The following is a 26,638-nucleotide window of genomic DNA, read 5'->3' on the forward strand; positions in this document are numbered from 1 at the left end:
AGGGGTGTGGGAAAAAATCATTTTGGCAATATATCGCGATTTTTGGCTGCCTGATATGATATCGATCTTTTAGTTCCTAGTATCGATTTTTTTAAAGGAACATTTTTTTTACCTAAAACTGAGGAAAAATGGTCTACCTTTGTTCCGCCACTCTGGCAGATGGCGCTGTGGTGCCCTTTTGCTGTGCGGTGCAGCATATTATTTATAGTTGAGGTGTTCATCGTGGAAGACATAGACTCACTTAAACCCCAAACAACATGGATACCAAAATAACTCAACCATCAATATCATCTGATGAACATATACAGAGGTTGCTTTTTTATCTATGCATTAAATTTTGATAGCAGGAAAAAAATCACAATATATGGTTATAATGCAATAAAGTGATAATATCGTATCGTGACCCGAGTATCGTGACAAGTATCGTATCGCAACACCCATGCCAATACTCACCCCTAGTCGGGTCACGGGGGTAGCAGCTTCAGTAGGGAGGCCCAGACGTCCCTCTCCCCAGCCACTTGGGCCAGCTCCTCCTGGGGAACCTCAAGGCGCCCCCTTATTATATATACTGGGGGAAAAAAACAAAAGACAGGTCTATCCAAACCTCTTTCACCTTTCCTTACAATTTCTCTGCACTCCAGCCTCATCTGTGCTGTTTGAGCAGGTGTTTTCCACAGCTGGAGAAGTGATCTCAGAAAAACAACAGACTGAATTTCAAAACTTTGAAACAACTTATTTTTTTTAAATAAGAATCTTTAAAGAAAAAAAAAAGAAGCCAGTTCACAACATCCTAATTTACATGTTTATTTAGAGGTTATTACATTACAATACAGGTTCACATTATTTATTGACTGTATGTAAAATATCAAAGATGTTTTAAATCGAAATTAAATGATGAAATAATACAATGCAGCACGTGCTTGTTCCTGTTTGGCTATGACACCATCCTGAAGAGAATTAACATCCGTACAGCTCTCATCAACACCTTTGTTCATAGATGTTGGAGATCGGCCTGTTTTCCAGTGTAGCCCTGTTTCTCTGACTGTGACTGGATGGATGTGCTCTCTTCATCCTCTGGCATGGGCATATGGGAGCTGGCTCGGAGCTCGTCTGTCTGGCTGTGTTTCCTGGACGGGGTCGCCTTTTACAGATGCTTTTTGTATCGCTGCTTCTGCCTCCTTGAACCCCAGTGGGCCTCAGCAGATGGCCGCTCACACTGAGCCTGATTCTGCTGGAGGTTTCTTCCTGTTAAAAGGGAGTTTTTCCTCTCCACTGTCGCTACAAGCATGCTTAGTGTGAGGGATTGCATTTGAGTCAATGAGTCGATGCAATCAACTGGTTTTCCTTAGATAGAAAACTTTGAATCAGTTTGACTGGATGATCTGGTGAACTGTAAAGTGCCTTGAGATGACATGTGTTGTGAATTGGCGCTATAGAAATAAACAGATTTTTTTTTTGTTTAATGACTTAATTTGTATTATTGTGTATAATAGATCATTAAATCAGTGTCAGTTAACTCTGTCAACTAGGTTGCCTGTAGGGATTTCATTGTCCAGCAGGTGTCAGTATTCAGTGAAACAGTATCAATAGAGTTTGGTAACGTATTAAAACGCTTCATGATGCCTCATCAACCATCACTAGTCCAAACTTTAATGTTTATTTAATTGAACTTAAACATTATTTCAGTACTATTAAACCCTCTTCTCACCAAAAGGCACAAAAACCCTTTCAATCTGTTCCCAACTAAATATCCTGGACAATTTATCGATGTAGAGGACATGTGTATTTGTAAAATATATGTATGTATATATGACATTGCTAAACAAATATGTTTGTAAGTTTGTTTGTCTTTCCTCCTGACTGTACTTGTTTATTATGATTATATCATTATACCCTCTGGCATATTTATTTGTTTATCTGTATGTTGTATATGTTATTGTTGACTTTAAGTGAAATAAAAAATAAAACAAAATCAACCCATCACTAGTTACAGGTATTTAGAGATGGTCTAAACTGGAGAAGGGATTAGATCAAATTCAGCTTGAACCAAAAATAATCTTGTGCTGGTTTGATATCAGCCTGTATTTCAGTTTTACTTCAGGTACTTAAAAAAAAATAAAAAATACTGAATATAAATAAAGCTTAGATTTCTTAATTTAAAAAAAAATGTCTTATTTTTTTTCTAAACATTTGACCGGAAACTGTGTTTTCGTCACCGGAAGCTGAGCTGTCAGCTTTGTTTTGGCAGCTGCTGGTCACGTGACGCCTTGTCGTCAGATGTAGAGCAGCAACATGGCGGAGCTGCTAAAGGTAAGAAAACATGAAACGAAAACATGGGTTTCAGCAGCCAACCAAGCGCGGGGTTCGGCCTCAGACTGGGCCGGGCTCCGTGGAGCCATTCGGGCTAAACCTCAGGCCGTTAACCGCCGTGTTAGCGGCTAGGATATCCGTGGCAGGAGGAAGCAGCTGAGGGGAGGAGGCAAACTGTCAGCAGACAGACCGTTCTAGTCTGAGCTGCACTCCGAACCGGTTTCCTACCAGACTGGTCCGGCCATTCGGGTGTCGGAAAGTCGCGGGACGCGGAAAGTCCGACCGGGGAGTGACGCCCAGAAACAGAGCTGCTGCCCAGGCTTCAGGCCGAGGTTCCCCTCCCAGGGCTGCTAGCAAAGTTCCCAGATATACATCAGATCACATGAGCCAGCCTGGCTAAAATGAAAGTAAAAATCGGATTAAAATTGTTTATTTGTTGTTTTTTTTTAAAAACTGTTTTGTCCTTGTTAAAAATATGTAAATGTGAGAAACCACGCTGACATAGTGGTTCATTTCTGATCTGGTTCCTATGGTTACTGATTTGAATCTGGTTCCTATGGTTACTGATTTGAATCTGGTTCCTATGGTTACTGATTTGAATCTGGTTACTGATTTGAATCTGGTTCCTATGGTTACTGATTTGAATCTGGTTACTGATTTGAATCTGGTTCCTATGGTTTCTGATTTGAATCTGGTTACTGATTTGAATCTGGTTCCTATGGTTACTGATTTGAATCTGGTTACTGATTTGAATCTGGTTCCTATGGTTACTGATTTGAATCTGGTTACTGATTTGAATCTGGTTCCCATGGTTGCTGATTTGACCTGATTCTGTTCCTGTCTCTCAGTGACTGAACGTTTGCCTCTGCAGGTGATATTTGAGCATGATGGGATCTTCCTCCATCCGAGCCCAGATGATGGAGGCCTGGACCAGGATCTGCTGGTTTCAGGATCCCTTCGGATCCTGGAGAAGGTGAGAAAAATCTTCAAATGAATTTGTGAAAATTTAAGAATTATCTGCCAGAAAGATCTTGATAGACATTGATGAGGCTGTGTGGGAAAATATTATTTCAAATGTGGGAGGGGCTACAAGGGATGCAAGAAATCAATTTATTCACTACAAAATTGTACATAGGTATTATTTTATACCAAGTAAGCTATGCCGGTCTAATAAAGGATAACAAATGTTGAAGTGTAGTAAAGAGGTGGGTACATATCACTATGGGATTGCCCCTTTTGGAATATCCTGATGAACCAGACTAAATGTAAGTTTAAATGTGTAATCTAGTTTGGCCCCGATGAATGAGACATCGGAAGATTGTTGATGAGAACAACCTGTTGTCTTTCAAACCATGTCTGTGCCTATTGGCCAACGCTCTGACCAATGAGAGCAACTGACTGTGACGTATTAAGCGCCAAAGAAAGCTGGTGGGTGAGTGTAAACAAACAGCCTGTCGGTAAAACGGCGAATACGTCCTTCTTAAAAATAAATGAGCGTAGAGCCTCTTCCTGCTCATGTTTCAACCAAAACCCCAAGTCTAATCCTTCCAAAACTGATTCCAGAGCTGAGTCAAGCAAGAACCGCGCAGCTTTGTCGTCCATCCCTCAAAACCCTGACCGCTTTGCATCCAGAAATTCAAAACACATCTCTGTGTTGTGATTGGCCCAACAGTTCTAGGGCCTGGAGCATTGATTGGGGCTAAACCACTCGCAGACAAAGAAGATTTTTGCCGCTGGCGGGTGGGGCTAGTTTACTAGGCTACATTTGGAAGGCAGTTTTGAAAAAAACTGGAGGACTGGCTTCTGCAACCGCTCACATCAAATGTCGCTTGGGTCTGGTCGCAAACCAGTTCTGCTGGTATGCTTCTGATTGGTCTGGAATTTCTAGGGACGCACAGGAATTTTCTGCCAAAGCGCAAGGGGGAGCCTATTCAAGAACTCGAGAACTTTGGCGGCACCAGCTGGAGTTTTTATTTTCCAAAACAACAATGGCGCGTCTGCAAGATATCACGGTCACGGAGATGGATCTATAGTTGCTAGACATCGAAGAGGAACAGGTTCTGTTAATGGAGTTGGCAAAAAGACAGATTAACCTTTGGTCGTAGTTGTCCATTGTAGTTGCTCCTCAGTTTATAAAAAATGGCGCACCCCGGCACCGAATCGAGCAGGACGACCCCGCAGACAGCCGGAAAGGCATACCAAGGACCAATCACAGCTCCTTTTTGTCTGCGCACCTCCGCTTGAGGTCTGCGTAGGTTTGCGACTTTCCGACGCCTAGTCAGGATTTTTTTTTAGGTGTGCGACAACGGTTGCAGAACCTCTGCGTGGGGGGGCGTGGTCGCTTTTTGATGGATTTGACTTTTGCAGAGACTACGTCAGAAGTATAAATTGGCCTTTAGTTAACCTTTACCAGAGTCTGCACAATTCCGCCTTTTAGGAGATACAGGTGCTGGTCATAAAATTAGAATATCATGAAAAAATAGATTGATTTCAGTAATTCCATTTAAAAAGTGAAACTTGTATATTATATTCATACATTACATACAAACTCATATATTTCAGATGTTTATTTTGTTTAATTTTGATGATTACAAATGACAACAAATGAAAATCTCAAATTCATCATATCAGAAAATTAGAATATTACTGAAGACCAATAAAAACAAAGGATTTATAGAAATGTTGGCCAACTGAAAAGTATGAACATGAAAAGTATGAGCATGTACAGCACTCAGTATTTAGTTGGGCCTCCTTTGGCCTGTATTACTGCAGCAATGCGGCATGGCATGGAGTCGATCAGTCTGTGGCACTGCTCAGGTGTTATGATAGCCCAGGTTGCTCTAATAGTGGCTTTTAGCTCTTCTGAATTGTTGGGTCTGGTGTATTGCATCTTCTTCTTCACAATACCCCATAGATTTTCTATGGGGTTAAGGTCAGGAGAGTTTGCTGGCCAATTAAGAAGAGGGATACCATGGTCCTTCAACCAGGTACTGGTAGCTTTGGCACTGTGTGCAGGTGCCAAGTCCTGTTGGAAAATGAAATCTGCATCTCCAAAAAGTTGGTCAGCTGCAGGAAGCATGAAGTGCTCTAAAACTTCCTGGTATGTGGCTGCGTTGACCCTGGACCTCAGAAAACACAATGGACCAACACCAGCAGATGACATGGCACCCCAAACCATCACTGACTGTGGAAACTTTACACTGGACTTCAAGCAACGTGGATGAAGTGCCTCTCTTCTTTTCCTCCAGACTCTGGGACCTTGATTTCCAAAGGAAATGCAAAATTTACTTTCATCAGAGAACATGACTTTGGACCACTCACCAGCAGTCCAGTCCTGTTTCTCTTTAGCCCAGGCAAGACGCTTCTGACGCTGTCTGTGGTTCAAGAGTGGCTTGAGTCAAGGAATGCGACAGCAGAAACCCATGTCTTTCATACGTCTGTGTGTGGTGGTTCTTGAAGCACTCACTCCAGCTGCAGTCCACTCTTTGTGAATCTCCCCCACATTTTTGAATGGGTTTTGTTTCACAATCCTCTCCAGGGTGCGGTTATCTCTCTTGCTTGTACACTTTTTTCGACCACATCTTTTCCTTCCCTTCGCCTCTCTATTAATGTGCTTGGACACTGAGCTCTGTGAACAGCCAGCCTCTTTAGCAATGACCTTTTGTGTCTTGCCCTCCTTGTGCAAGGTGTCGATGGTCGTCTTTTGGACAACTGTCAAGTCAGCAGTCTTCCCCATGATTGTGTAGCCTATAGAACTAGACTGAAAGACCATTTAAAGGCTTTTGCAGGTGGTTTGAGTTAATTAGCTGATTAGAGTGTGGCACCAGGGGCCATCAATTTTGAACCTTTTCACAATATTCTAATTTTCTGATATGACGAATTTGAGATTTTCATTTGTTGTCATTTGTAATCATCAAAATTAAACAAAATAAACATCTGAAATATATGAGTTTGTATGTAATGTATGAATATAATATACAAGTTTCACTTTTTAAATGGAATTACTGAAATCAATCTACTTTTTCATGATATTCTAATTTTATGACCAGCACCTGTAAGTCATTGATGCCAGAGGGTATTCCAAAAGCTGAACGTAGACGAATGATGACAGGCTTTCTGGTAGCAGCCAGAATTATTCTTCGTAAATGGAAGAGCCCACATAGACCGGAAATGAAGGAATGGCTTCAACTTATGTCAGAGGTAGCAGCTTTGGAGTCATGATTTCAAGGGTGCAGAAGGAGCCGAGTAAAGTTAGCCAAGGTGTATTTTGATACATATTTTGGGTGTTGGTATAAATTCTTAAGGAAATCATAATTAAATGTCAAATCTTTCTGGGTTAAACGTGAATATAAATGTACTCTTTATCAGATGATATTGTCCCCAAATTTTGAAAATTTCTATAAAAAAAAAAATAATAATCCCATCTTAAAATCTGTTTTTTTTTTTCCCGTTATCTTATGCAGGCCAGTTAGTTATACATCAGTCTGAACACCTAAATTCGGCCAATCATACATCAAAGGTCATCTGTCAAGCATACTTTTTTGGTCATAGCATCTTGATTCATATGTCGCAGCTAATATACGCAACGGTTGAAATAAGAATCCTTTCCTTTCCCATTGAGTTGTGTCCCAGTGTTCACGGGGATGGACGTCTGTGTCTTCAGCAGGCGTAGAGCTAACAGAACTGGCAGCGTTGCGAGGCAAGGGCTCAAACATGTACGGCTGGAAGCCTTCTACACCAAACCAAGCTTCTGTTGCCCTGGCGTTCTCTTCCAAAACATCTTCGTCCCCGCTTTCCTCCTCTAAATAAAAAATGGATGATGGAGGAGACTCATCCACGACCTCCGACACTAAACTCTCCTCCTCTTGCATGTTTCCGCTGTCCGTAGCGTTCCTTGACAGCGTCGTTACTAAGTCACTAATTTAGTGCTACTTGGGCCCCGTCCACACGAAGTCAAAACGAACACGAAACACTGATATTTTCCAAAACGTTTGTCGTAAAGACAAGAGACGTAGAGACGTAAAATAAATGTGATTGTCCACACGAATGCATGAAAACGCTGCAAAATGTATGCCAGGCCTGTAAGTGGCGCTGTGGTGCCAAAGCAAAAATAAGCGACGAAATGTTGGGCATGCGCACTAATATTTATACATGTTTGCCCTGCGGGTCCATTTTCGTGGTTCAGTCAAATTCAGGTGCTGAACTATGTCGTCGATATTGCTCTGTTCTTCCTGGAGATATTCCAGAAGAAGAAGATTCTGTTGTAAGCCCGACAGCAGGGTGAGTAGCATGAGCAGCAACCATTCAACACAGTACGGCGCCATTGTTGTTGTGATACTGTGTCGCGCATGCGTGTTTAGAGGCGACGCTATGACGCATGCGTGTAAAAAAAAAAAAAATGCGGTTAGAGCTTAAAGATGGAAACGCGAAAACGGCGTTTCAGAATCTTCCCGCTCTGAAGGCTGAATAAAAAAAGATCGTTTAAAGACCCCCGAAACGCCGCGTTTAGGCCAGGGTTCGGCTTCGTGTGGACGGGGCCTTGGTCCCAATGGAATTTCCCATTGGGAACCTACTAGCACTAAGTTGTTAACTGGTTAGCAAGATGCTTCAGAGAAAACGACCACAACCAAACTTGCTTGCCAACCTTCCGCCACAACAATTCCGTCCCTTGATAAAAGACCAATCACATTCACTTTATTCACTCGTGTAAAGTCGTACACTACTCGGGAGAATTTGCGAGAAACGGTTGGAAAAGCCGCTTCCCTACAACTTTATGGGATTTGGGGTTTGTTGCATACTGTGTGTATGTACATCAATATGTTTGGGAATAGATATTTGATGAGTGCTGTCATGTTCTGTGTTGTTGCCCATGTGTTTGTGTGTTTTTGTTTTTGAAAGTCATTTTTCTGTAATTGTATTATTTTCTTAAAAGCTGAACAATTAAAAAAAAAAAAAAAAAAAAAAAATATATATATATATATATATATATATAAATATTCAAATGAAGCCAAAACATTTAGTTCCTCCCATAACTGATTAGAGAGCTGATAACCATCAATATATGACCATGGAAGCACAGAAAAAAACACATGCAAGGGAAAATGCTTCAAGATATTAAAGTAAACCTGCAAATTGGATTGTCACAACAGATCAGCTCCAGAACACAAAGAGAATTGAATTAAGTCATTGATTTATAATGGTTATAGTCTGTTTCCATTCCTTTCCGCTATGGCAGGACATTATAGCCAAAAAGTATATTACAAAATATTTGTTAATAGGATATGAGTTATCGATATAAACAAAATAAAAAGCTTTGATGGAACAGAAGCCTGACAGTTATTCTACTAATTTTATAAAACTTCTCATGTAACATTTTAGAACTATTTGCTTTTTTTGAATGCTTAAAAACCAGAACGTCAGTGACGTATATTACAATCATAGACATATAGTAAAATGTGTTTAAGTCATATTACTGTTAGTGAATAGAATGTTATTCGTTATTTATTAATATTAAACTATTCTCCAGCCTTACTTCTTGTTTTTGCTCCTTTCAGCATTTTTCTTTTGGATCCGCTTGCCGTTTCTGAATAATTTTTGCGGTGTGTTGTATTTTGCTGCTCTCTATTAGCTGAAGATGCAGCATATCTTCTTTGCAGCTTATTTCTTTTGCATGTATTTAATGTGTTTGTTTTTGTAGCTTTTTTTCTCCGCATTTTGTAATTGCATTGCCTTTTTGTCACCGCAGTGATGCGTTTAGAAAAAGATGAGAACGTTTTATGTTTGGCGGCCTGCTGATCAGTCTGCTTATCTACCTGCAGGATGCAGAGATCCTGGTCGAATACCGGCCTCTGGAGGACAGCGTTGACCCGTCCAATATGTTGTGTGCTGGACAGGTTTGGCCCTGCTTCCTCTGTGACCTCACCTTAGCTTAATCCCCTTTAATGACGTCATGATCTGTAGCTGCGTCTTGTTTCTCCTCAGGACTCCAGTTCGGTGGTGGAGTGGGCCCAGTGTCCCAGGGAGAAGTCCCAGTCCCGGCAGCAGCTGGAGACGCAGCAGAGCTATGAGACAGAGTGGGACATGGTGAACGCCGTGTCCTTCAGGAAGAGGAATTACACCAATGGAGAGGGTGGGTCTACACATGACTGATGGAGGAGTTTCTGTCAAGGAGTAGGAACTGTCTATGTTGGAGTCTTTAAAAGCAGCCCATCTGTCGGGTGTTTTCTGAGCCCTGCGTTTTGTCTCTCAGGCTCTCTGAATCACAGCAACGAGCGGAGCCGCTGGGCTTTCACTGTGAACATCAGCGACCTCAGCTCCATTAAGGTGAAGGAGGAAGGTTGGACCTTCCTCATCCTCCAGTTGAAGGACTCCTCCAGCTTGCTCCCGTCGCTGCACTTCCACCAGGGCGGCAGCAGAGAGTTCCTGGACAGCCTGAGGAGGTTCGCTCTGCTGACAGAGTGAGTAGCTGCAGAGTATAACCAGCCCTTTAGCCTGAACTAGACTTTGATCATTCAGAAGAGCAGAGCAGAACTTGTGTTTTTATGTTTCCAATCAGCACCAAAAAAACAAACAGAATGACAGGAATAATTTTCAAAAGCTGCTGGATTATTAGACTTAGACTTCCTTTATTGTCATTGCACAAAAAAACACAAGCTGAATCTTGACAACGAAATGTCGATTACTTGGCTACCAGTGAAAAAGAGCTAAGATCTTATTCCTGCACAATAAATATGTTTTCTAAAATAGAAATACTGTGAACAGTTTCAATATATACAGAAAAAGAAGAACCTTTCACTAGAGCCGCAACCACCTGATACCGGGATCAGATATCAGCTCTGATGTTGACTAATTAGCTGAATCAGTTGAAGGACGCCCATCCAGATATTTCATTGTTTATTAATATCAAACCTGGTAAAAACACTCAGTTACAGTTATCTAGTCACTTCTATTCTATGTTTGCAGTGTTGGTTACATCATCACACAGAGCAGCACTGCAGCCTCTAAGGATTTATATCCGTTTCTGATTTTTTAACTATCGATTTTCAACATGTCAAGCCTGATCATTCATTAAACAGTAATGCTGGGTCGGTATCGGCCCACTCAGTCCAGGTTATTAGTAGTGATGCACGATATAATCGGCCCCCTATCGGTATCGGCCTTAAAACTGAATATCGGACATCGGCCACCCCACCGATATTTAACCCGATATTTGATCAGCTTCTGAGTTTCTAAAGTCTAAAAAAAAAAAAAAAAATACTACTTCTTCTTCTTCCTCAAAAACTTCTTTTTTAGAGACTTAAAAAATTCTAAAGACGAGGGAAAAAATATTGATACATTAAAATATCCCAATATCTTCATATGCTGATATATTGCCATTTAAAAACACCATATCAATCTCTTTCACTAATGAAATATTGCTATATGTCATCGTTATGCTACGAAATCCCCCATAATTTACAACATTTTGCCATATTTTTATATGTTGATATATTGACGCGGTATCGATCTATTTTACTAACAAAATCTCACAAGAATTTGCAAAATATCACAAGAGTTTGTAACAGAACGATGAAATTTCACGAGATTTTGAAAGTAAAATAGATCGATACCGCGTTTTTAAAAATCAATTTGATATCAGCATATGAAAATATATTTGAGTTTATTATTTTTCAAAGTGTCAGAAATGGATAACAAAACTGCTATTTTCAATGGCTACTTATTTTTGTCCAGCTTTAACATCGGTATCGATATCGGTTATCGGCTACATGAGTTTTAAAATATCGGCATATCGGATATCGGCCAAAATCCCAATATCGTGCATCCCTAGTTATTAGATTAGATTGAAAAAATCTGGATTAATGGGTCTCTACTCTTCACAGAGGAGAAAAGAAAAGATTTTTGCCTGGAATAAAAACATGTCTGTCAGGTTATAAATATCTAAGATGATTATTTAATAGTTTGAGTTTAGCAAGAAAAACGTTGGGGGGAAAATTATTATCCCAACCATTTCGGAGCTGATAAAAGTTATTTTTAACAAGTTTGACAAGTTTGTTATAATGTACAGTTTGTTTGTTTTTTTGTTTTTTATCAGCGTCACACTGAAACAGAAGGTGGTGAAGATGAATCATTCAGGGACTTCCTGGCAGAGATTTACCGATACATCAGACGGCCGATATTTTAGGCCAATATTTTTCTTGCATCTGTATCAGCCGAAAGATGCAGCGTAAATTTATTACTGCTTTCAGCAGCTTTGCTTTAAGATCAGATGAAACTGATCTGCTAACGCTCCCTCCATCTGCTCTCCACTGTTAATTTGTTAATAAAGATTGGTTTGATTTGTTATGAATGAGATTAGTGCAACATTTGATGTCATTTTGATCTCGAAAAAGAAGAAAGGAATATATCAGGCCTTTAGAAAAAAAGAATGACAGTAGATCTAAGATTAATTTAGTCATTTTGTATACACAGTATAAACGAAAAGAAAGTCAGTTCAGGATGGCTCATTAGACCATCTTATTCTTTAAAGTGCAGCCTTGATAAGGCAAGCAGCAGTGATTTAAAAAAAAAACAACAAAAAAACACTGATATTAAGTCACTATATGGGCGTTTCTCAATTCACGAGAACGCGAGTACGTACTCGCGTTCTCGTGAAGTCCGTTCTTGCCGAGAACGCAGGAAGATCGGACTTGACGAGAACGCGAGCACGCAAGCACGTATGTGTATTGGAACAGAAGCGTACTCGTGACGTCATCACATGCAACGTTGTTTAGCATTTCTTTAAAAGTCAAAACTATTTATTCCCTACACAAAACATTTTGAAAACAATATTTTTAATTTCTAAAGCTTAAAAAACATTTAAAAAAAATTACCAAACCGCAAAAAACCGCCATCAGAACGAGCGGTAGTTCACACATAACTAGACCGAGAGAAGTGCACTACAGACGGGGTAACATTAGCCCTGGCTGCGGTTACCCTCGGAGGTCTGCTGGTCACTCTGGTCCGCTCAACGTCAGACTTTTTTTTTTTTTTTTTTTCGCACTAACTCTGTAAACAAACCACACAGGGAGGCTTCAATGTGTAATGTTATCGCCTCAAACGATTTCAAAACGTACTTTTGAAGAACAACAGCAGCAGAAAAGGGAATGTTTAACTTAACACTGTGAGCGCTGTCTCGAATCAAGCTGCGGCCGCGGGGCATTCTGGGGAAGCGGTCAGTCTGAAGAACGCACAAGTCTGCTCTGATGCATGCTCGATAAAGAGGGCGGGGCAGAACAACATCCGGGGATTTGGTGCGTTCTCGATCTGGCGTTCTCGAGAATTGGAACGGTACTCGGGCTGAGGCTGATGACGTGTCACGAGCACACGAGAACGCTCAAGAGCGCATATGGAGAAACGCCCTATGTTTGCTTGGCAGCAGTGATGTCAGACAGATCTGGATAGGATCTAAGCATCCAATATGGGATTTTTACCCTGGTGGAAGAGGATCTGATGCTGGAGCATTAAGGGCCTGTTGCCTGTGCTTCACCATCAGTTGTTGTTGAGCTGCTACTACTGCCTCCAGCTCCTGAAGCACTCGTTTCTCCTAGCTCAGGAGAAGAAGAGGAGGATGGTGGCGATGCTGTAAGGGTGGTAGCCCCCTGGGTTGAAGAGGCTGACGTGGTTGAAGCAGTAGTGGTGCCATCGGCAGGTTTAGCAGCGACAGACGATGCTGGAGAAGGTGTGGAAGTTCTCAGTCCTGGATAAATAAATGATGGTCAGGTCCTTTCTGACTGTCTGTCTGACTGGTTCTTCAGAAATTCGGCTCCTCAGAAGAAATACGCTGCAAAGACAGAAATGTTTGGAAAAGTAAGGAATTTTAAGATGGAAATCTGCTGCCTGTTTTTCGCAGAATTGTGAGTCTCTTTTTGTTTGATTTATTTCCATAAGCAGACAGACCGCCTGCAGAGACGGATCATTTCGATATTAATTTCTACAACGATAAAATGTTGTGAGGCTGAGATGAAGTCAGATTAGGTGTTGAGGCTCTCTGCTGCTGCTGAGGCTGATAAGTCTTATTAAAGTTCTTATCTGCGTCTCAGTGAAAGGCTGCGTCGGTGCCGGATGTTTGGGTCCAGATCTGTTGCAGAGGGACGTTCTGCTTACGCACACGCCGAGCTGACTGAGGGTCTGTGTGTTCCAGGTGTCCTGAGGATGAATCGTGTCTACTGGTCAGCACCCCAAACAAAGCTCTGTCCCAGTCCTTCGAGAACCTGATGGACGACAACAGCTTCGGCCTCATTCATGTAGGAACATAAACACTCACACACCCTCCAGAGTCTGACTGATGGCTCTGATCAGCATCTCGTTAATCTGAGGTTTTCCTCCTGCAGAAGTTTAAGCGGGACCCGTATGTGACGACGCTGGGCAGCTTCTCCAAAGTCACCAACTACATCTACGATGCTCTAAGGGGGACAGAGGAGCAGCAGCAGCGCCCCCCTGAGGAGGTGGCAGACCTTCTGGGTGAAGTCATTCCAGGTCTGGAGATCAACCAGCAGGAGGAGCCGGGCTTCGAGGTCATCACCAGGGTGAGCAGCTGGAACATCAGGTTCAGACGTGATCCCTTTCAGCCAATCAAGAGTCAGGGAAGCAATCAAGCTAAAATCCATCCAGCTGCTTTAACCTCCTAATATCCACCTAATTTCTGGGAAATTCGCCTATTTTTTATACCCAAATGGAAAAGCAAATAACTTAGCAAATGTAAGCCCAAATTACATGTGTGATACGTTTTTTGAAAGCTTAACACCTTTTAGTTTCTGAATATATACATGAAAATTGGGCGAGTAAAACACCCAAGCTGCATCAGTTCAAACATGACTCAAAGTTAGTTTTTTTTATTCTCGAAAATAATAAGTATTTTTTGAACAGCAGTGATAAAGACATGCTTGCTTGTTGTGGCTGCTTTGTCATGCTACAGTTCGACATGCTGCTTTGTTGCTTGCTATGTCCATAAAATGAACTAGGTGGTTGAATTGTGGAGAATCTAAGCTTTCCAACGATGTCTAACATGTCTATTGGTAAACATTTTACCAGTGTAATTTTCATGGATTCTGAGTTATCCTATGTAAACGCTTTAAAACAGTGGGTTTTGAGAGGCAAAGGGGTGGTTGTACTCTCACAGCAATGAGCCGCAGATAATTTTGAGTTATGCCCAGTTTTAAAGTGTGGTCTGCGCTATGTTATACCACCCATTCCATGAATTTCAAAAACGCTTGATTTTCTCCCGACCTTACGATTCCTTATGGGGAGGTGGTCTTGAGAGGCTGATCGCCCCTCGTTACTCCCTGTTCACGACGCACGATCAGGCTGAAAGTCGGAAAAATTCTCACACAGCTGGAAAATCGGCCTGAAAAGGGCAAAAAATTGTACAGTTTATGCCCGGCTTAACAGAACCACAGAAAGTTCATTAAACAGGGGAAGTAAGTAGTAGCAGTAACATTATAACAGACGTTTTCATTTAATTAGATGGAATGAATTTAAATCATAAGTTATTTATCTTTTTTAATCTCTACTTTTAACCAGTCTGTCTGAATGATCTGATTGAACATGTCACTTTAAATACACTGAACTGAAGTTCGGACATCATTACCTCCAATGTGACAGATCGACCTCGGGTTGAGGCCTCAGGTGACCCGGGCGGAGCCGCTGTCCGCAGACGAATGGAGTAAACACCAGGATCCCGAGGGCAGGATGGAGGATGAGGCCACACTCAGACAGAGGATCTTTAAAGGGGCAAGTCTCAGTAAACCAACACAGAAATCAGCTCCTTCTCTCAGTGAGCAGGATTCCTTACAGACATGGTGAAAAGAACTCCTCCATGTCTGCCGCCTGTTTCTGTCCTTCCTGGATGTGTTACATCCAGGCCGAATCAGGCTTTTAAACCCTGATGTTTTTATTGAGGCTGCAGGCAGACAGGTGAAACAGGAAACAACATACCAAAGTGACATAAAATCTAGATAGTGACTCAAAAATGGCTTCTGTTACCTTTAGTAAGTCTTTCATGGTTTGTCTGTAGGAACATGTAGCAGCCTTTTTTCATAAAGAACTACTTTACCCATAATGCACCATGCCCATACAAGAACCTGCAGCCTTAAAATTAAGCACTTAGATTTTCTTACAATCAAGTTTTAACATGTTGTACCGAAGGAGCTCCCTGTCAGTCATGTGACCTCATGATCAGACCAGATGACCCGGTTCTGTCTGTTGCCTGCAGGGTCTGTGTCACGCTATCAGGAAAGAAGCCTGGAAGTTCCTGCTGGGATATTATCCGTGGAGCAGCACCTTGGAGGAGAGGAAGGCTCTGCAGAGGGCCAAAACGTACGAACCCACAAACATCTTTGTCTTCCTGTCTTTAAGGGGACTCCGCATTCAGCTGCATTCATTTCTACGACCATAGCATTAGTTCCCACTTTAGATTTACACCAGTGGCGGCTGCCTAATAGAGGGCGCTAGGGCACCGCCCCACCCACCCAATGACCCTGATTAAGACTAGGGATGCAGGATATTGGGATTTTGGCCGATATCCGATATGCCGATATTTTAAAACTCATGTAGCCGATAACCGATATCGATACCGATGTTAAAGCTGGACAAAAATAAGTAGTCATTGAAAATAGCAGTTTTGTTATCCATTCCTGACACTTTGAAAAATAATATACTCAAATATATTTTCATATGCTGATATCAAATTGATTTTTAAAAATGCGGTATCGATCTATTTTACTTTCAAAATCTCGTGAAATTTCATTGTTCTGTTACAAACTCTCGTGATATTTTGCAAATTCTTGTGAGATTTTGTTAGTAAAATAGATCGATACCGCGTCAATATATCAACATATAAAAATATGGCAACATTTCGTGAATTTTCAGGGGATTTCGTAGCATAACGATGACATATAGCAATATTTCATTAGTAAAAGAGATTGATATGGTGTTTTTAAATGGCAATATATCAGCATATGAAGATATTGGGATATTTTAATGTATCAATATTTTTTCCCTCGTCTTTAGAAGTTTTTAAGAAGTTTTTGAGGAAGAAGAAGTAGTAGTATTTTTTTTATTTATTTTTTTAGACTTTAGAAACTCAGAAGCTGATCAAATATCGGGTTAAATATCGGTGGGGTGGCCGATGTCCGATATTCAATTTTTAAGGCCGATACCGATAGGGGGCCGATTATATCATGCATCCCTACTTAAGACATAAAAAATATATTTATTTATAATGTAATTTTAAATTGAAATTTGAAATATTTCGAAATATACTGTATTGATATATGTTTTTGAGATGTGCAAGATAAATGTTTAATCTCTGCAAAGGACGCAACTAAGCAGCGACCTGAAGTGACAGGAAGTGTATTTGCTCGCTAGTACTACCCGATCCGTCCTGGAAGCACGATCCGTTCTGCACATGCGCCATCAGCTCATATGCGCATCCAGATATACATCCGGGTCGTCCTCGATTTTATTTTGTTAAAAATACCTAAATGACGTTTTCCCTCCGCAAAAGTATTAAACGTACTAAAATATAATTTGTTAAAGTTTAATAAAGTATTTCCTGAGAAAATAAATGCCTTAAAATCCTTTCTGTTTTATTACTCGTCTCTGCCGGATCTGCACCGGAAATTGGATCCTACACTACTTCCAGGAGCTAACGTTTTCGGCTTTGGATTTAAACATAAATTTAGTCTATTTGAGTTTTATGTTTTCCTTTCGTGTTAACATTATGGTATAATGTGTGTGATCTAAAGAAAGAAACAACTAAAATCCAGATAAACATGGTTTAATCATATTTTGTGGGACTGGAAAATTGTCTCACAAAAGTCATAAAACATTTTTTAAAGATGTGTTTTAGCATTCTTTAGAGAGTTAAGAGGCAACTAATTTTAGAGAATTAACATACAATAAAGTGTACTTTTTCTAGATGTTTGTTAATTTGCATAGTTTCTCTTAAATAAACACATTCTCAGTAAATAAATAGTTTTTATATATTAAAAAAATATAAAGCTGACTAATAGCTTCTCCATAATTAAACTGGTACATAATTTTTTTAGGTTTTTAACACCATATTGGACCATGCAAAAAACAAATTTACATTCACAAAGCCTTAGAAGGGCAATATTTATGTACAAAAAGTAAACCTGTACATTAAATTATTTTTTTTTTTTATAAATAGTTTTTATAATATTGTTTTTTGCTGTTGGCATTCATATAAATATACTTGGTTTTTGGTACGTCTTGATACGTTGATACTTAATACGTCTATTTTGAATTTATAGCCCCCTGGAGAAAGCACCACCTGCCGCCACTGATCTAAACCCTACAGCTAGACTCTAAAAGATAATCCAGGCCTTTAATGTAAAAAAAATTTTTAAAAATGGTTCCTTCAACAACTAACCTGGAGGCACGAGCCCAGGAGGCCGCAGACGGAAAACTCAGGAGGTTTTTAACGAGGCAGCTCGTTTAGAGCCGAACCTGTTAACGTCACTGATCCGAAAACGAATCGGGTCAGGGATTAACAGGTAAACTAAGGGATGTATTTCCATGGTGACGGTGACTCCGTGTGTCTCAACAGGGATGAATACTTCCGGATGAAGCTGCAGTGGAAATCCATCAGTGAGGAGCAGGAGAGGAGGAACTCCAGACTGAGAGACAACAGGAGTCTGATCGGTGAGGAAAAGGAGGAGCCTCCAGGTTTCATCAGCAGAATCCTTCTTTGAACATTTTAAATCTGCAGAATCACGGCGCTTCTAGAGACTCCTAATGATTATGATGATGATCAAATCTTTATCTGAAGCCGTGGTCCTGCCTCTTTCAGCAGTTAAATATGTCTGATTATTGTGGAAGGCAGACGGGATGAGACCACATTTTTACCATCATAGGACCAGGATGAACGTCTCCAATGTTTTAGGAGAAAATGGTCCAGTTTTACCACCAAATAAGCCTCCAGTTTACTGTTGAAAGGATTAGAATAATTCTGGGCCCATAAACCTCAGACGAGTTGAACTCCTCTGTTTTCCAGCAACATAGTAATAAGCAAACTTCAATTTACAGATTGACTGATAGAGGTTTTTAAGGCTGACACAGATGCCGATTATTCTGCAAAGTCTAACCGATCCCTGATGTGGCTGCAGGTATTTTTTAATCTATAATTTAGGCTGATATTTTTCTTTCTCTTCATTTGCATGAAAATAATGACATAATGATAAGAAATGTTATGCAAGATTTAATGAAAAAAACATTAATAACGGAGAGCAAATGGATGGATGGATGTGTCTGGCTGCTGAGTTCAGTTTTTTTTTTTTTTTTATTTGTTTTGTTCTTACACAGTAATATCAACACAAATAGTTAAGCCAATTATAAATATTAAACTAATAAACACTGAAACTAACTCAGCCAACCAGCAGTTTATTTACAAGTAGCTTTGTGGACATTTCTTGGATTAAACCCTTTGTTTTGTTTATAAATATCATCATTCAGCACAAAGTTTAAGTCGGTTTGTTATTTTTTATTAACATTGTGTCTTATGTCTATTTTTTGAAAACATTAATCAATTTAGCTTTTTTAGTTTCTCCATTGTCCCACAAACAGAAACGCTTCAGTACTTCGGTTCTAAATGTTGGTTTTACAATTATTTCACACCATTTTAAATCATAACAAATATACTTTTTATCAGATATCTTTTAAATATTACTTGGTAAACATGATGTATGAGCTTCGTAGTTCAGTTTCTAAATACTGTAATAAGCTAAATTAGGAAATTTTCATAACTGTCCTCATTTGATGGTTTTCTTGATCGATTTCCACTTACATTTCTTTTTGCGATTTTTTTGTAAAAAGAAAACTGGTGTTAAGTCTTTTCCTATATTTCTATGCAGTAAGTCAGAAATGGAACGATCAAAGTGTTTTATTATAGATATTATGTCTTATTATTCAATTAATCTTTTACTTTATGTAACACATAAGTTATTTTAGTGGTAAATCAGTGAACAGAAGCGCATAGAATTCGATAAAACATTAACGTCTGCCTAAAATATCGGCCGGCTGATGTACCGGTCCATCTCAGCTGATCCAGTTCCAGCAGGTTGGAGCGTTTTGGAAGCGCTGTACATACAGGATGTCATGGAGGTCAGAGAAGGTTCAATATGTTTGTTCTGTTCTGCTGCAGAGAAAGACGTGAACCGAACGGACCGAACGAATCGGTTCTACGAAGGTCCGAACAACCCCACCCTGACTGTGCTTCATGACAACCTGATGACCTACTGCATGTACGACTTCGACCTGGGTGAGATCTTCATCACATCAATCATACAGCATCATGATGCCTCTGATCCCTCTGGGCCGTCAGAACCGGGTCGCCCCCTGCTGGACTCCAGAGGTTCTGTCACTCACCGACCCTCCATGTTCCTCCAGGGTACGTTCAGGGGATGAGCGACCTGCTGTCACCGATCCTTTACGTTATGGAGAACGAAGTTGACGCTTTCTGGTGTTTCGTCTCCTTTATGGACCATATGGTAAGAAACCAAGTCAGAACCAGAACCATCCATGTGAAGTCACTGGTTTCAGCTCAGGAGCCGATTGGTTCAGGAGGTCAGAAGAACTTCACTTCCTGCTGTTTCAATGGTTACATCAGAACACATCAGAACTTTCAAACCCAGTTCAGGTCAGAACTCCTTCTGTCTATCTCAGTTTATTCCGGAGTTCTGGAACCAAACCAGTAGAACAGAATCTGGGTTCTGATTCTGAGGTTTAGCTCATGGTTCTGTTAGAGACAACCAATCTGCCTGAAACGGGTCTGTATGAAGAATTCTGTTCTATTTAAAGGAGACGGCTGAGCCGTTAAATCATGCAGGTTGGGTTTGTTTGTATTGCAGCATCAGAACTTTGAGGAACAGATGCAGGGTATGAAGACACAGCTGATCCAGCTCAGCACGCTGCTCAGACTGCTGGACCTGGCGTTCTGGAACTACCTCGGTATGGAGCGCTCTCTGGATCTCACTCTGCTCACATTCCCGTGGATCCGTCGCTGATACCATGTTTCTGTGTCCCTCAGAGTCCCAGGACTCCGGCTATCTCTACTTCTGCTTCCGCTGGCTGCTGATCCGCTTTAAGAGGGAACTGAGCTTCCACGACGTCCTGCGGCTCTGGGAGGTCAGTTTGGAGATTGTATCTTCTAAAGATTTTTCTAGCAGGTCCCTGAAGCCTGCAGAGCATCAAAGTCCTGCAGACTTCAGAACCAATGACTTTGTTTAGATGCTGGTGACATACTTCATATTTCCACTTCTACCTGATGATCCTCTGCTTACATGGTCACCATGGAAACCATCCACACTGAAAATGTTAAGATATAAGCCTTTTTTTTCTTGATGTAACTTTATTTTGTCTTTATTTTATTCAGAATGATCAAAAACATGTAAACATAAAACATAGGTTGAAAAAGGAGCAAATATATAAAACTGAACATTTTGGTCATCGTGGCACATAAGGGGTCTGAAAGTGAGTTTTTCAGATTTAATGTTAAGAGTTAAAGTCAAGGAGTGAAGGACCTGCAGCAGTAAAGTCTCTGTCTCTTTAAATAAGTTAAACCTGTTTAACACTTAAATGACCTGATCAGAAACATCAGCTGGAAGGTATGTCTTTACCTCAGCAAGCAGTTTGAGATACAAAGATCTAGATTGGACCTGTGCAGAAAAGATAACCCATAAACCTCATCCCAAACATCCCATCCCGTTCCAATAGTCTAGATCCTAATCTTTGCCATATCTGGTTCCTAGTGACAACATGTCCATCTCCCCTCAGGTCATGTGGACCGGGCTGCCCTGTCAGAACTTCCATCTGCTGGTCTGCTGCGCCATCCTGGACTCTGAGAAGCAGAAGATCATGGAGGAAAACTACGGCTTCAATGAGATTCTGAAGGTAAAACAGGATCAGCCAGTTAGCTTCAGCATATCAGGTGCACCAAGTCAGCTGCAGCACATTAGCTTTAGTTATTTAGAAACAGCCAGTTAGCGTTAGCCATTGATCCTTATCCCTAAATCAAACAAAAGTAAAGCTTGAGCACAATAAGATTCCTGTGAAGACCCAACAAGCAGGAGCTGAAACTGAATCAGCTAAACGATTCTTTTCCTCATGTTTCAGCACATCAACGAGCTCTCCATGAAGCTCAACATTGAAGAGATCCTGCAGAAAGCTGAAGGCATCTACCATCAGATCCGCAGCTGCAAGGTGGGGATTCAGTTCTCAGGGACTCTCTGGGAACCTGGTTGTTTACAATGATACAATGGCCCAAACGGGCAGATTGGATGTTTGTTACCATGGTTTCAAGGCCCCGATAGGCAGATTGGATGTTTGTTACCATGGTTTCATGGCCCAGATAGGCAGATTGGATGTTTGTTACCATGGTTTCAAGGCCCCGATAGGCAGATTGGATGTTTGTTACCATGGTTTCAAGGCCCCGATAGGCAGATTGGATGTTTGTTACCATGGTTTCAAGGCCCCGATAGGCAGATTGGATGTTTGTTACCATTGTTTCATGGCCCAGATAGGCAGATTGAATGTTGGTTACCATGGTTTCAAGGCCCTGATAGGCAGATTGAATGATGGTTACCATGGCAGATTGAATGTTGGTTACCATTGTTTCATTGCCCAGATAGGCAGATTGGATGTTTGTTACCATTGTTTCATGGCCCAGATAGGCAGATTGGATGATGGTTACCATGGTTTCAAGGCCCCGATAGGCAGATTGAATGATGTTTACCATGGCAGATTGAATGTTGGTTACCATTGTTTCATTGCCCAGATAGGCAGATTGAATGTTGGTTACCATGGTTTCAAGGCCCCGATAGGCGGATTGGATATTTGTTACCATTGTTTCATGGCCCAGATAGGCAGATTGAATGATGGTTACCATGGTTTCATGGCCCAGATAGGCAGATTGAATGTTGGTTACCATGGTTTCAAGGCCCCGATAGGCAGATTGGATGTTTGTTACCATTGTTTCATGGCCCAGATAGGCAGATTGAATGATGGTTACCATTGTTTCATGGCCCAGATAGGCAGATTGGATGTTTGTTACCATGGTTTCAAGGCCCCGATAGGCAGATTGGATGTTTGTTACCATTGTTTCATGGCCCAGATAGGCAAATTGAATGATGGTTACCATGGTTTCATGGCCCAGATAGGAAAATTGGATGTTGGTTACCATGGCAGATTGAATGTTGGTTACCATTGTTTCATTGCCCAGATAGGCAGATTGAATGTTGGTTACCATGGTTTCAAGGCCCCGATAGGCAGATTGGATGTTTGTTACCATTGTTTCATGGCCCAGATAGGCAGATTGAATGATGGTTACCATGGTTTCATGGCCCAGATAGGCAGATTGAATGTTGGTTACCATGGTTTCAAGGCCCCGATAGGCAGATTGGATGTTTGTTACCATTGTTTCATGGCCCAGATAGGCAGATTGAATGATGGTTACCATTGTTTCATGGCCCAGATAGGCAGATTGGATGTTTGTTACCATGGTTTCAAGGCCCCGATATGCAGATTGGATGTTTGTTACCATTGTTTCATGGCCCAGATAGGCAAATTGAATGATGGTTACCATGGTTTCATGGCCCAGATAGGAAAATTGGATGTTGGTTACCATGGCAGATTGAATGTTGGTTACCATTGTTTCATTGCCCAGATAGGCAGATTGAATGTTGGTTACCATGGTTTCAAGGCCCTGATAGGCAGATTGAATGATGGTGACCATGGCAGATTGAATGTTGGTTACCATTGTTTCATTGCCCAGATAGGCAGATTGGATGATGGTTACCATTGTTTCAAGGCCCCGATAGGCAGATAGAATGATGTTTACCATGGCAGATTGAATGTTGGTTACCATTGTTTCATTGCCCAGATAGGCAGATTGAATGTTGGTTACCATTGTTTCAAGGCCCCGATAGGCAGATTGAATGATGTTTACCATGGCAGATTGAATGTTGGTTACCATTGTTTCATTGCCCAGATAGGCAGATTGAATGATGGTTACCATGGTTTCATGGCCCAGATAGGCAGATTGAATGTTGGTTACCATGGTTTCAAGGCCCAGATAGGCAGATTGGATGTTTGTTACCATTGTTTCATGGCCCAGATAGGCAGATTGAATGATGGTTACCATGGTTTCATGGCCCAGATAGGCAGATTGAATGTTTGTTACCATGGTTTCAAGGCCCCGATAGGCAGATTGGATGTTTGTTACCATTGTTTCATGGCCCAGATAGGCAGATTGGATGTTTGTTACCATTGTTTCAAGGCCCCGATAGGCAGATTGGATGTTTGTTACCATTGTTTCATGGCCCAGATAGGCAGATTGAATGATGGTTACCATGGTTTCATGGCCCAGATAGGCAGATTGAATGATGGTTACCATGGTTTCATGGCCCAGATAGGCAGATTGAATGTTTGTTACCATGGTTTCAAGGCCCCGATAGGCAGATTGGATGTTTGTTACCATTGTTTCATGGCCCAGATAGGCAGATTGGATGTTTGTTACCATTGTTTCAAGGCCCCGATAGGCAGATTGGATGTTTGTTACCATTGTTTCATGGCCCAGATAGGCAGATTGAATGATGGTTACCATGGTTTCATGGCCCAGATAGGCAGATTGAATGATGGTTACCATGGTTTCATGGCCCAGATAGGCAGATTGAATGATGGTTACCATGGTTTCATGGCCCAGATAGGCAGATTGGATGTTTGTTACCATTGTTTCATGGCCCAGATAGGCACATTGAATGATGGTTACCATTGTTTCATGGCCCAGATAGGCAGATTGAATGATGGTTACCATTGTTTCATGGCCCAGATAGGCAGATTGAATGATGGTTACCATGGTTTCATGGCCCAGATAGGAAAATTGAATGTTGGTTACAATGGTATCATGGCCCAGATAGGCAGGTTACAGGTTGGATGATGGCTGCCATGGATACTATGGCTCAGATATGCAGATCTATGTTGGAGACTCAGAGGGTTCAGCTAAGAACTGATGTTAAGAGTTGCTGCTAACCAGGACCTGGTTCTGATTCTGATCTTCTCCGCAGGACCTTCCTCACTCCATCAGCACCATCCTGGGCTTCGACACAGAGCGCCGAGTTTCACACAACTCAGATTGCGGATCCGCTTCACGGCCCGTTCAGCAGCAGGACGTCAGTTCTAACGGACACTACCGGGAAAACAGACCCCAGAACAGCTCCAGAGGGGTCTTCACTTCGTAGTTAACGCATAGACTGACTGTAGGTCAGCAGGGGGCGCTGTGTAGCTCCAAGGTGGATGGAGAAGGATGTACAAAGGATCGCAGATTATTAAGAACCTTATTTTTCTAACTTCTTCTTCTTTCTAACGTCTCTCTGCTCCTGATGTTTTCTAAGATCCTGACCTGCAGGACAGACAGGAGCAGGTGGGGACTCACCTGGACTCTCACATATGTGCCACTCGCGTGTTTCCCAAGTCAGAACTCGCCTGCTGATCTGACACTGCCGGAGAATATATTCGTCTTGCAAACAGCAACTAATCAGTATTTCTATTATCGACGCATCAGCTGATTTTTATTTTTTTTTTTCATTTGTTTCTCTTTTGTTTTTTTCATCTTTAAAGTGTAAAAGCCCAAAGTGACTTGCTGAAACCGCTCAGCCTGTCCCAAATTGAAGTGTATTACCTTCCTTCATTAAAAAAGCTGCCAATGCCCTTTTTGGTCTCATATTAACAGCTTCATCACATATGTCTCTCTTAATAAAGCTACCAAAGATGACTGAAGCTAAAAGCTCTTCAACACATTTCAGCTTCATGTTATTCTAGTGTATTTTGGTGAAACTAATGCTGTGTTTAAGGAGACCCATTCTGCCTCAGAGGGTTTACAACCATCCGCCTTTGGTCCATTTAATCTGATGCTAAGGGATTTAACAGTCATTTGGAGAAGGAGGACACAGTTCACTCGACGCTTTTTATTTCTGCAAACTACATTTATTTACCTTTAATTATTCCTCTGATTGTTTTTTAATCCCTCTTTTAAAGTTTGAATCACAGCTTAAAATATCAACCAAAGGCATTAAAGATTTTATTGGTTACACCTGAATGTAGAAGCTGCATTAAAACAAGGATATAGCAATTATGCTCTTTATTAGTGTTGCACCAATACCAGTATCGGAAAGGGCCCCAATCCAGCACTAAAATGTTGGTATCGGTGTCGTCGAGTACCAACAAAAAGGGCACTGATACCATTTTGAGAGCCAAACATTTATTCAACTATTGTCGCCCATTCCAGGTAGGCAATAAAAAGTTCTACTGGATTCACTTTGTATTAGTCTTTTTCCTGCTTCACAAAGGAAGGCAGCAGCTTGACAAAGCCATTATTTTACATCCAAGTAGTATGCAGATCTTCATATATACACAGACACATCAATTTCAAACCGATGGTATCAGAATCAGCCAATACTGCACAGCCAGGTATCGGGACTAAAAAACTGCATCGGCGCAACACTGCTCCTTATTGAGAAAATAAATGTCACACATCTCAAATGAGTTTAAATAAATATGTTGAGAACAAGATAGAGCCTTGTCTCAAATACTACAGGACTGCTTTTTACATCTGAACATGTGGAAGTTCAACCTTAAGGGTTACATTTAAATATCTTGGAGATAAAAACATCCACATTAAATTTGTTAAGTTTAAATGTATCGAATTAAACTCCACATTATATCAAGATTTAAAAATAAAAAGTCCACTTTAAACTCGTTATATCCAATTATGATTTCTCCTTTTAAGCTCTACATTAAATCCAAACCTTTTTAGATTAGATTAGATTAGATTCTACTTTATTGTCATTACACAGGTACAGGTACAAGGCAACGTAATGCAGTTCAGGTCTAACCAGAAGTGCTATAGCAGCAAGTGCAGGATAAATAATGGTTCCATAAATACAGGACATGGGTTTCTACTGAATGAGTATAGAGATGAATACCATTATAAATAATTAACATAATATATAGGTAACTAGTGTTATGAACAAAATTTGCAGCTAGATATGTATTAAATATAATATACAGGTGGATATTACTATAAAAAGGGTTTTTACAGTTATGTACAATAACATATATACAGACGGGTTTTCTATAAAATTTATAAATAAAGTATCTAAATTATCTAAATATCTAAAAGAGCAGTGGAAGGTAATTGCATATTACAGTTAATGTACGTTATTGCAAATGTAAATGTAAACAATTGGTAGTGTGAATTAACAGTTGGCAGAGCAAA

At 40.8% G+C, this 26,638-nt stretch overlaps 1 protein-coding gene across 1 annotated transcript; it reads left to right on the top strand.

The window, feature by feature from the left end:
• The first annotated feature begins 2,211 nt into the window (after window positions 1-2,211).
• tbc1d15 (TBC1 domain family, member 15) lies at window positions 2,212-25,140 on the top strand. Its single transcript, XM_038282206.1, has 17 exons — window positions 2,212-2,310; window positions 3,182-3,283; window positions 9,129-9,203; window positions 9,292-9,439; window positions 9,560-9,767; window positions 13,490-13,592; window positions 13,680-13,874; window positions 14,950-15,078; window positions 15,560-15,663; window positions 17,918-18,012; window positions 19,511-19,627; window positions 19,756-19,856; window positions 20,217-20,316; window positions 20,396-20,493; window positions 21,142-21,258; window positions 21,481-21,567; window positions 24,429-25,140. The coding sequence occupies exons 1-17, from the start codon at window positions 2,293-2,295 to the stop codon at window positions 24,600-24,602; spliced, it is 1,971 nt and encodes a 656-aa protein (XP_038138134.1). The 5' UTR covers window positions 2,212-2,292; the 3' UTR covers window positions 24,603-25,140.
• The last annotated feature ends 1,498 nt before the right edge of the window (window positions 25,141-26,638 follow it).

This window comes from Cyprinodon tularosa, unplaced genomic scaffold, assembly GCF_016077235.1.
Source record: "Cyprinodon tularosa strain WSP-4 unplaced genomic scaffold, ASM1607723v1 ctg180, whole genome shotgun sequence".
In the NCBI taxonomy this organism is placed as follows: Eukaryota; Metazoa; Chordata; class Actinopteri; order Cyprinodontiformes; family Cyprinodontidae; genus Cyprinodon; species Cyprinodon tularosa.

Bases quoted from the DNA above. Each gene is read 5' to 3' on its own strand.
- tbc1d15 (XM_038282206.1), top strand. The intron at 9,768-13,489 runs GTGAGTAGCTGC...TGTGTGTTCCAG, and splicing joins AGGTTCGCTCTGCTGACAGA to GTGTCCTGAGGATGAATCGT. The intron at 21,259-21,480 runs GTAAAACAGGAT...CTCATGTTTCAG, and splicing joins GCTTCAATGAGATTCTGAAG to CACATCAACGAGCTCTCCAT.